At 38.4% G+C, this 12,151-nt stretch overlaps 1 protein-coding gene across 1 annotated transcript in view; it reads left to right on the top strand.

Annotated features, from left to right (window-relative positions):
* The window catches only part of LOC145998320 (uncharacterized), a 40,498-nt gene that overhangs the window by 27,899 nt on the left and 448 nt on the right, over window positions 1-12,151 (top strand). Inside the window, exons 12-14 of the mRNA XM_083134748.1 lie at window positions 4,324-4,423; window positions 6,482-6,671; window positions 10,816-10,896. Of these exons, the coding sequence (XP_082990874.1) occupies window positions 4,324-4,423; window positions 6,482-6,671; window positions 10,816-10,896 (371 nt within the window). The remainder of the gene's footprint in view (window positions 1-4,323; window positions 4,424-6,481; window positions 6,672-10,815; window positions 10,897-12,151) is intronic.

Raw genomic sequence — 12,151 nt, 5'->3', positions numbered from 1 at the left:
GGCCGAAATTGACACATCGGCATCGGTATCGGAATCGGCAAAAATCCGATATTTAAACCGGTACAGATTATACTAGAGTTTTTACCTTCTAATAAGTTTTATATTCTAGTTTTGTAAGATTTATTGAAAATTTGGTTATGATTTGTCATTATTGTAGAGTTTTTGTAATAAAATTATTGCAAACTCATTCAGAGGATCAACCTAACTATAAATCGGAAATAAAACAGTACATTGCTGAACCAGGATCTGCTGTTGTATTGGAAATTCAAAAATGAATATTCAAACCTGAAGCAAGTCCTGAGAAAATACTTGGGCATACCTGCTGCATCAGTATTCAGTGATTGAGTGTACAGTGTTGCTGAACAGATTTGTGATAAGAGAAGAAGTACGTTACTTCCTGAAGTGCTTCCAAATCTCGTGTTTCTGAAGTTGAATCTGGCATAACATGAATTCATTTTGCATTTCAAAGAACTTCTTGTGTACTAATTTTAATATCTTGAGAATCAATGTTCTTCTTAAAGGTTCACATAACATTTTGTAGATGCAAATGTACGTTCGCATCTCTTGAGAATATATATGTATATACATATGATATGCTATAGAAATGTACATAGCAAATTTATTTTTGTCATGCTGAAAATAACATCCCATTTCTGTTTAATAATCTTATGTATCGGAATCGGTTAAATATCGGCATCGGTATCGGTTCCAAAAATTATCGGCGAGTACATCGGCATTGGTAAATTTTCAGCTTCGTCACATCCCTACTGCAATGTGAATATCATGGAATATGGAGATATATATGAAGGTTAGAAAAACTCAAATATGCTCACCAAGCAGAAATTTATTTTATTATAAAACATAAACTAAACGTAATGTTTCAACCTTCTAGCAAGATCTTCTTCAGACTCTGTACCAAGTACAAATGTAACAAGGTACAAAACAGGACGATATACAGGTATTGAACAAAATAATGGAAACACTTGTGGAAGTCGGAGCATCATGTATTAATACGGTGTTGGGCCACCTTTAGCATGCAATACAACTTGGAATCGGGACGGAATAGACTGATACAAGTCCTGAATGGTGGTGAGTGGAATTTGAAGCCATTCTTCATGCAGCACAGCCTCCAGCTCATGTAGAGACGAAGGAGGTGGAAATCGACGCCGAACCCTGGATTCCAAAACAGCCCACAGAGGCTCGATGATATTCAGGTCTGGGGACTGGGTGGGCCAGGGAAGATGTTGAACCTCATCAGCATGCTCTGGAAACCACAGTGCCAGCAGTATGAATGGGGGCATTATCACCCTGAAAGATGGCATTCCAGTTTGGAAATAAGGTTTGCACCATTAGGTGGATCTGGTTACCCAAGAGTTCTCTATACACTGCTTATGAGACCCGACAGTGTAATGTGACAAGGGAGCTGCCGAATACCATGATATAATGCCCCAGACCATAATAAAGCCGCCACCATGTTTGACAGTCGGGCGGTGACAGTCCACATCGTATGTTGCCGAGGGTGTTCGCCATACAAACACGCGTCCAGTAGTGGGGAAGAGGGTAAAGGTTGACTAGTCTGACCAAATGACATGTTTCCAGTCCTCCAACGTCCAAGTTTTGTGGTCATTTGATCATGCACGTCACCTTCGAGCACTCGTCTCAGTTATTAGGGACTTGGCAATAGCAACATGCCCATGGATACCCATTTGATGCAGTTCCTGCCTCACTGTTTTGCATGACATGGGGTGTTTAGGTGCTGATTAAGTTCTGTAGTCACTTTGGAGGCCATTGTTTTCTTCTGCAACTTCACAATATGCTTCAAGGCCCGGCGGTCCCTTTCCTGCATCTTCGTCTTTCAACCACTATTGTGCTTAGCAGACTGTTTCACCATGCACTGTGTGTGCGGTCATGACTTTCGAGACCGTGCCTCGTGTTACACCGCATAACTTCGCTGTTTTGCTCACAGATGCTCCAGTGAAACGGGCACCAACAATTCGACCTCTTTCAAACTCCGTCAGGTCGGCTATACTGGTCACTCACTACACCTGAACAACGTGCACTACCACACTGCCTCACTCTACTGTCAGTGCACAGTCCATACTACCTGCAACAAACAAGAGAAGGTTCATTTCCGCCGTGCTCAGTATTACCAGGCACATTGAAAATATGTCCCACTTCTGACTCGTGTTTCCATTATTTTGTCCAATACCTGTATATACACAAACAATACTCCCCTCCAGACTATTAGAAAGTTGTTCTGGAACATTCTAGCAGGTGGCTTTCCCTTGTCAACTGTACTTTCACCTAAAAGGCTAAACATATTTTCTTCCATCTAGAATGTGGTTGGACTCTTTATCTCACGCTCTTTTTCCTTCATTCTTCTTCCTTCTTCTCTCCTCTTTCTCTCTTGTCCTTTCCACTCTTTCTAAAACCTCCTTCTATTCTTTGTTTATCTTCAGTCCCCAATTCCAGTTCATTGTGATTTATTCACCTTTCTTCTCTATTTCCTTGGCCTCCTTCCATTTTCTCACTAGTATTCTCTTCTCCCTTCCTATCTGCTTAGCCTCATCCCACTCTAGAGCCTTCCCGGTGGTGCAGTGGTAGTGTCGTTGCCTTGTAATCAAGGGGTCCCAGGTTCGATACCTGGTGGAGGCACATAGTGGTTCGGATCCCACTTTAAACTGTAGGTCCAGTCCCAATTAGCCTTATTGTGCATAAAGTGGACTTAAAACACCAAATCAATCCAATCCAATCATCCCACTCTATGTCATGTCCTGTTTCTCTCGTGTGTTTAAATATCGCATTTTTCTCTCTCTTAAGTCGTACATCATCCCTATGTTGTTTCAACCTGTCTTTCAGCCTTTTTTTCGTTTCTCCTATGTACACACACTGACATTCTTTACATTTCACTTCTTAGATAATCCCTTCCTCTTCTCTGTTTTCCTTTTTCTTGTTTGCATTCTTCGCTGTTCTTAAGATGCTTCTCCCTCCCTTCCTGTAAGTTTTAATGCCCGCTTTCCTAAGCACTTTGAAATGTTACGTTTAGTTTATGTAAAAAGGTAAAAAAAAAAAAAGGTAAAGTGCTCCCCTGTGCATAGCACCACGCCATGAAGGCGTATAGAGGGTGTGGGGGTAACGCCCCACACTTTCTTGATCCGGTCGTGAGTGCGGGTGATGTGATCAGCATCACGCCCCTGACCGCCTTTACCCCCTAGGGTTTCCCCCAGGTACCCATGTTATTCGACACTGGGTGGGCGCCGGGGCCGCTTCCATCGTTAGAAAAGTTCCCGGATTTTAACCGGCCGAGGATCGAACCCGGGACCGACTGAGCCACCGCGGCCATACGTTTAGTTTATGTTTTATAATAAAATAAATTTCTGCCTTGGTCAGCATATTTGAGTTTTTCATATCATGGAAACAAGGCTTAATGGTGATATAATGAAGGTTAGGTCTTTCATGTGTTTTTATATCACTTTGTGTTGATTGTTTTAGAAGTTTTGCTTCAGTCTGCAATGACCAGCCTCTTGCAAGCTCTAATTTGTGTCTCCTCCTTACATGTCAAAGTATGAATGACCCTCATTGTATGTCTGGGGTGTAAGGAGTACCTTTGCTGAAGTCCATCAACCATTCTTCTACATAGCACACCCTGGGGTGTATATTTTACAGGCTGACAAAGCTCTGTCACCTGGACCCACAGGTAGGATACACCTCTGTAGGGCTTGCATTGTGTCATCCATATGTTTTACATGTGTTGTTGCGCTTCATCCATATCATCATTCATCCCCATCATCGCAATTAGCCAAAAGTGGCAAACATAAAATACACAAAATCAATTGATCAATTTTTCCATGTCCAAATTATTGTGTGATTACAATGCAGTGTTTTCCAACGTAAATGTGCTTGTTATGATATACCAATACAATTAGCAAAAGGGTACCTACCCCACTTCCCCAAATCTCCCCCTCCCTCCTTTATATTCTGTAGTTCATGCCTAATTTTTCTCCCACATTTTGCAAAACACATTGATGTTGGCAGCAACATGCCGTTATATCTCAGCATACTGCATAAGAAAAACTTATGTAGTATAATAATGATCCACAATTTAACTTTCTAATTATTTTAAGACAGTAACATTTTGCCTCCTAATCAAGGAACTGCAAACTAGTAGAGCACTGTGATTAAACTATCCTACCTCCCCATAAATAGTTAGTAGGATATGTAAGGTGCAATGAATCACACCTATCGCTATTGTATGTCATGATTCTTGTATTTAATAAGTGACTGTGATCTAATAATTATATATTTCAATTCACTTTCCACTAGCTTTGGAGATATCAAAGAAATACCCAGGACCGGAATCCTTCCAGAGGAAGAACCGACAGGCCCTCTTCAGCCAGTAAAAGATCGTCCACCTACTCCAGTGGTAAGTTGAAACAAATGTTCCATTTACTAATGTATACACTAAACTGTACATTTGTGAATTGTGATTGAGTAGAATTGAAAACATCTGTTCTTTATTATGGTCTTATGTGGGTGGGAAATGGAGTTAAGGCTAAAACTAGAAAAGAACCAACTGAATTCTAATACCACACTGGCTCGCAGAGGTTTAATATTAACATACTGAAAAGTAGTGGAATATAGGTGGATGTTAGCTTGGTGGCTTGATCCTAGAACATTTGCAAGGATTGCTAAAGAGCCAGTTTCAATATTTGGTTGAGCCTCAAAATTTTCACTAACTTTTAAGAACCATTATTGATGTCGCAAGAAACAAACACATTCTTGCATGTGTATAGGATGTTAAGCCATATTCTGTTTGTAGACACAGTTGTAGTCTTGTGGATACTTTGATGTGCCAGATGCATGTGCAAAGGTCTAAATCAAGTAACTTGTTTTCAATTTATGCACTCAGCGTATGACTTTTCAAAGAATAATCTTATTTTCATCACTAAAGAGTGTAATGGATTAGAGCCTTATGCATGTATGGTGGAACCTTGATTTTACATTTCTCAAGGGACCAAGGTGGAAGAAACTTAAAATGCGTGAAATGTAAATTCTGAGAATGTAAAATCAGCATTCCACTAAACTTTGTCACAAAAAAATCTACATGAAGATATTTGGCAGTTACATACTAATATGTTCCACCAAACTGCATATATCTATAAACTACTAAAGAGAACATCATCACACAAATATACTGGTCAAGAAACAATGCCGTGTGTATTAGTGCACACAGAGAAAAATGGAAAGAGAGGAAAGTTGTTGGAAATATGTGCGTTTCAATCTAAAGTGCATGCAACATTGCGGCTGTACACTGGTACAAGCGTGGTAGCCGAAATGCCATGTTGCCACATGCTTCATCCAGAATACCTTGTGTTTAAGAATTGGTGACAAGAATTACAGGCAAAGTAAAAGAACATGAACATGTGATATTGCCTCCCTCCCTCCCTTCCTTGACTACTAGAATAGGTGGAAATATACCATCTTTGTCCCCCCCCCCCCCAGTTTGGAACCCAATTGCTGTCACTGCCTGTGGTGTCACTTGGTACTTTTTCATCGCGTCCTCTGTCTTTATCTGTGCCAACCTCCATGACAAAGTGGTTAGCACAGTGGCACACTATGATGCCGCATGTCCTGGGTTCGAATCCTGACCTGGGCATGGGTGTTCCTTGTGAGTGCTCCTTCATCAATTTCATCACTCATCCTCATCTTTGTGATTAGCCAAAAGTGGCAGAAAAGCAATGCTAAATAACAAAAATCAAATCAAATTGAAATCTTTATCTGCAATTAAGCAAACACCAATGGATACCAGTGACCAGGGACATAGCCGCCCGATTGTCATTTGTGAGTGTTAACCTTTCCTAGTGGTCTGGAGAGAAAAGGGGGAGGGTCTGTCACATGTTCACCTTTTTTTACCTTACTTGTAATTATCATCAGTTCTTAATTTAACCAGTACAGTACAGTCTTGCTATGATGTACTGTCTTCTGGATGAAGCACATGGCACCGTGCCATTTTCTGCTACTATGGAGGTTCATACCATTGTACAACCTCAACTGTGCATGCTACATTGAAAATTCAAGTTCTTTAGATTGAAACCCACATATTTCCAACAACTTCCCCTCTTTCCATTTTCCTCGATGTACACTAATAACGGAGTTGCCCTCTGGGACCAGACTTTTGGATCACCCTGTATATTAATGTTCACAATGAGTTGAAAGATTATATTGTTTTTGTAATGTCCCACCACTTTTATTCCATAATATGTGTTAAGCTTAGTACTCGTAGGGTACTGAGGATAATATTTGAGTGAAAATATGTAACTAAGTTTTTATTCAGCTAAGTATATTTCTCCTTACAATCAACTTCCTTATCAGAATGCACATCCAATGTAATATTCCTCATGTTTCCTCTATTATTGTTCATTGCCTTGATATTGTTCAAAAGTGAAGTGCAAAATGGTGTTAAGGTTGTTTTGGTTTTCAGCCATCACTCAAAAGTCTTTGCGATGTATTTACGATACATGAGGAGAAGGAGAAAGAGGCAGAGGGTGAATTTTCTAAGAAAGAACAGGAGAAGCGTCTTCTGATCACACTTAGATATCTTGGAAGGAAGGTGTTGGTGGAGTCGGAGAAGAAGACTATTGATATGCTTAGTAAGCAAAAATATTCATCAGGTAAGAGTGACATGTTTAACCTTGAGTTTGTAAATTCTGTTACTGTGTTACTTTTGCCCTATTTTTGTGGTGCAGTGGTTACAATATTGTGCTACTTAGATTTAGCTGCTCGACAAGTATAAATTTTTGTTTATTGATTTAATCAAGTCTTTCCTTACCTTTTTAATGTTTGTGTTTGTCCAATGCAGGTCTGTTTACAACCTGCATTTTTTAACCTTTTTGAAGGGTCTTTTTACATCCCATTTTTATCTTTTTAATTCTAGGTAAGGGTTTTAGATAAGGGGATTATTTAATTATACGAGAGGCATACTGAAAGTAATGAGCTACAATTTTTCAAAATTTAGGATACATCAATACACGCAAATGAAGTAAATTATAACACCATTAAGCCTTGTTTCCATGATATGAAAAACTCAATATGCTGACCAAGGCAGAAATTTATTTTATTTTAAAACATAAACTAAACATAACGTTTCAACCTTCTAGCAAGGTCGTCTTCAGACTTTGTACTGAAACGTTACGTTTAGTTTATGTTTTAAAATAAAATAAATTTCTGTCTTGGTCAGCGTATTGAATTTTTCACGAAGTAAGTCATCGAAAAATACAGACTTTTCTGAACGTGTCAAGGTAGTGTGACGTCATTAGCTTTGATCGCATGGAGTTGTTTCAAAATGGCTGACAGTGATGTTTCGTTTCGACAATGTGCTGTGATTGAGTTCCTTGTTAAAGAGGGAATTCCTGCTGCTGTAATTCAGAATAGACTTCAATGTGTATGAGATGTATGCATGTGCTAGCAGTGTTAAAAAATGGGTAAAACATTTTAAAGATGGAAACATGAGCATCAAAGATCAGCCTTGGAGCGGTGGTCACCCACGAACTGCCTCCACGGAACGCAACATGGAAAGAGTTCACTTCATTAAAGAAGATAGACGGGTCACTGTGCATACAATTGCAGCAATACTTAAGATAGGATACAGTGCAGTGTCGAAAATGATTGCAAGGTTAGGCTATCAAAAAAAATTTTGTCGCTGGGTCCCATGTTTATTGATGGCAGACCACAAAGTGCAGCGAAGAAAACAATGCTTAAGAACTTCTTCAGAGATATCGCAATGAAGGCGATGATTTTTTATTGAGTATTGTGACCGGTGATGAAAGCTGGTTCCATCATTATGAACTGTAACCAAAGCGGCCGTTGCCGGCAAAAAAGAAAGCAAAGACAGTGCCATCTGCTGGCAAAGTTATGAGCACCATCATCTGAGATGCAGAGGGGTGCATTTTGGTTGAATTTCTTGAACCTGGGGTATCCATAAATGTTCGTCTTTATATCCAAACACTTCACAAGCTCCATTGTGCATTGTAGGATAAACGTCCAGGAAAGGAAATCACCCTTGAACATGATAATGCATGCCCGCACTTTGCCCAGTTCACCAGGGAGAAAATTGGGAAAATGGGGTGGGAAGTTCTGCCTCACCCTCCGACTATCATCTGTTCAGTTTTGTGAAGGAACAGTTACGAGGCCAACACTACCAGACGATGGAGGACATACAGAAAGCAGTGTTTCATTGTTCGTGAGCAGCTGGAATGGAGTTCTACCATAAGTGTATTTTCAAGCTTCCAGAAAGGTGGGGAAAATGCATGCAAAGAAATGGATAGAAAGCACTTGAAAAGTAAAGAAAAGTCTGTTTTTCTTTTATAAAAGTAAAACTCTGTTCATGGAAAATTATTTCTCTTGTAGTTTACGGTTATTACAAGCATAAGAACACAGATTTTTGTTGTGACGTTTCAGGAGAACACACGCTCCCTTCATCAGACATTTATTTTTAGTTTGACTAAAGATACAGTTATAACAATGGTTAACAATTTTTTAAACAAAAAGTACCCGCTATACAATGGATGTTTTCAATGTTACATTGTTGTAATGTAAGAACTTAATTGTGAAAACAAGCAGTCTGTTTTATTTTTATTTCAGATAAAAATAAATTGATCACATTATTTTTTATTTAAAAATTATGAATCCGAAATATCATCAGGTAACTCATAGTCAGCATTGCTTTCACAAAGTTTCTGATGTTTTCTGTTACATTAAATGTTAAAGATGGTGGCTTACTCCATTCGTGAAAAAGAAAACTCCATAGTGGGTCTATGTTACCATTTTCATTATTTAATTTATTCCAGTGTTTTTCTGCAATGAACGAAGCTTCCCAGACATTCAAATCTATGTTTCCCGTCACTCTTTTTAAAACCCTTATCTTTTTAATCAAATGCTTCTCTTCGATGATGTGAGCTGACAAACCTGTTCTTGGGTTTAGATTTATAATTGTTAACCATTGTTATAACTGTGTCTTTAGTCAAACTAAAAATAAATGTCTGATGAAGGGAGCATGTGTTCTCTTGAAATGTCACAACGAAAATCTGTGTTCTTATGCTTGTAATAACCGTAAACTACAAGATAAATAATTCTACAATGCAAGCAATGCGTACATACAAGAAAAACTATCATGAAAAATTGTTGCTCATTACTTTCATTATACCCCTCGTAATTAAGTTTTAAGTTGGTATTACTTGTTAAAATATATTAAAACTGATTTTTCTATTACTAATTGCCATCATTATAAATGTGTTTGAAATTTTAAAAATATAACTTTGTTTCGAAATATATGTGCAACATGCTAAAATCTCCCTTGGGATAATTACATATAAGTTTGTATATTCTTCTCTTGTAAGAATGAATGAATGAATGAATTAAAATTTTTGGATGCATTGGCACTTCAGGCCATTCTGCACCCTTCAATATATTCGGGGAAATATCCCCTTACTTAAAATTCTGACTTAAGAGATTAAAACAAGGGGTGTAAAAAGCCCCTTGGGAAAAATTTAAAGTGCAAGGTTGTAAAAAGGCCTGCTCAAGACAAAAACAGCACATTAAAATAAAAGGTCAGAAAAAAATGAAAGCTTCCTCATAGACAGAGGGAGAGACCAGCTCTTCGTAAAATCCTAAAAACATTTGGTAAAATACTGTTATCATTGCCCAACAGGGATGACAAACAGCCGGAAAGGTTAAAAGTCTGCCGGAGGTAGCAAGATCGGCACATTGAACAAAAAATATGCCGAATACAACATTACAAATTCGACGTAACGGAGGGTCCTGCCCTTGCAGCAATTGAGCATGGGTTAGAGGGCTGTGTCCAATATGCATTCTGGCTAGAAGAACTTCTTCTCGGCGAGAGGGACGGGATGAAGAACGCCAAGCACCTATGGTGGGTGCTTAATAGCGTGAAGCTTGTTCCCCGTTTCCGCATCCCGCTAGACCTGCCGAGTGTCAAGAAGGCAACAACAAAACACATTCTGCAGGTCACTAGCTGGCAGAAGGTGGACGAGAACGTCGCCATCTGCATCAGCAGACTTGGTGGCAGCATCAGCTGCTTCGTTCTCCTGTATGCCCATGTGGCTATGGACCCAATAGAAGCGGATGTCGGCACTGACACACAAGGACACTAGCCGTCAAAAGATAACGCTGCACCACAGGATGTCTGGAATTCGATAAGTCCAGACTCTGTGCATACAAGGACTTTCTTTCTGAAAGTGAATATCTGCAAAATCCAATGCCTTTAGAACAGCGTGCAGATTATTGAACTAACACTGTTTATAAGTTGAACCCTGATTCTGTGCTCTGAAACATCATGCTTTCCTCCATAATACATTTAAATCTAGTGGTGTCTATAGGACAAAATGTTGAAATCCACAAATTAGCATTAGTTTCCTGAAAAACATATAATCTAACGTTTACTGTGATTGATTTCCTTAAGTTTATTATTGGCATTATAATTACAATGTCAGCCTTTTAAATTAGTTGCCTCTGGTTTCATTGTTAGCAGCATGACAGTTGTATAACAAAATAGTACATTTTGTTTACAACCTTATAAAACTTTAAATTCATCATTTCTTTCAATCTGAGTCCTGATTTCTAACAATGAAAAGAATAGGTGGTAAACATTGGCAAAAAGGATCCAAGAAAACACCAGTAACTATATTTTTTAGTATTACTTTTCACTTATTCGCTGTTTAACCTGTGTGAATATTATGTGCATAAAATGTTGTATAGCATTTAGAAATATACAAAACACCTGTTGCTTTTCTTTTCCAGAAATCTCTATCACTGGCTACCCATCTCAATCGGTAACTGTTGCGGGATTGAAAGACACCACATTAACAGCTAACATCAAGAGTAAGAATTTTTTTTAATATGTTTATGGTTGTTATAGATTTGTGTCTAATTTTAGTAATTTGATTTACACCAGCAGGCAAAATTGTTGTAGGCACTACAGCGTTAAGTGGACAGAGTAGATGGTTCTTTTTTTATTATTATTAGATTATGTGAGTTCATGCTCTGATATGCTGATTTAGTTTATTTGCAACCGTGAGTTGTATGAATAAAACTGAACACATACACCATTTCATGTGAATAAAAATGTTGAGAAATCATTAGGGCAATTAGTGTACATGAACAAATATATATAATTAGTTAATAGTAGAAGGTGTTTTACATATTGTTTGTTTATTTTAACTTTTAATTTACTTTTGTTTTGTATTGTGTCCCACTCGTGACACTAAAAACAATTAATTTCTTCTTTAACTGTTACATTTCCCCTTCAACGCCACTAGAATATTCAAAGGTCAATTACTTTCTCTCTTTGTCGTAATTTATTTTTCATCATTTGAAAATTCACAAATTTTTAAAAAAGGTTCTTATTAAGTAAAGAAGTGTTTTTCCAGTGGCAGCCGGTGAAGGGAGGCTGCAGCGCAAACTGGTATATGAAGATGCTTTCCCCTTGGGGACTGCCAGTACATCTCCATGTTAACTCGAACGTAAGCACTGCTTCCACTTCCCTCCCTGCTAGGCCCTTGTCAATACTAAAAAAGCGGACTGCATTCACTGCAGTCTAATGTACGGTGGCGCTGCCAAGTGGTAGAAATCGAAAGCTGTCACACTATGATACGGCGACACCACGCATAAACATGTGATTACGGAGAGAAACAGTGGACTGCCATGTAACGCATCCGTTTCGCTTGTCAGTAAGTGCGTGATAGTTTAAGTTTTTGAATCGATTCAAAGAGTTATTTGTTTTCTGGCAGTAAGTTATATAATCTGGTGTTCTGAATGGTAAATCGTACAAGTAAAAATGATTCATGAATGCAGGCCTCCGAACAATAAGTAGCATGAGCCGCCACTGGTTTTATCTGTCCCACCAGTGACAAGAAATTGCTCACCTATAGCTGTAAATCTGGAACAGTATTCTAAAGGTAGTTATGTTTAATCAACAGTGCTAAGATTCATTGCACAGAAACTGTAAGATAAATGTTGCTTAACTATTAGTAGAATAGTTACTTTAATGTCAAAAGTGTAGTCTGTGCATCCAACCCATGACAATGGAATGGCCCAATTTATCAGTGTGGAAAGGTTTTTCTTTTATAAATAAAAA

Source organism: Lepisma saccharinum, chromosome 1 (genome assembly GCF_977018435.1).
Source record: "Lepisma saccharinum chromosome 1, izLepSacc3.1, whole genome shotgun sequence".
Taxonomy (NCBI): Eukaryota; Metazoa; Arthropoda; class Insecta; order Zygentoma; family Lepismatidae; genus Lepisma; species Lepisma saccharinum.
This window is presented reverse-complemented; position numbering and strand designations above follow the sequence as displayed.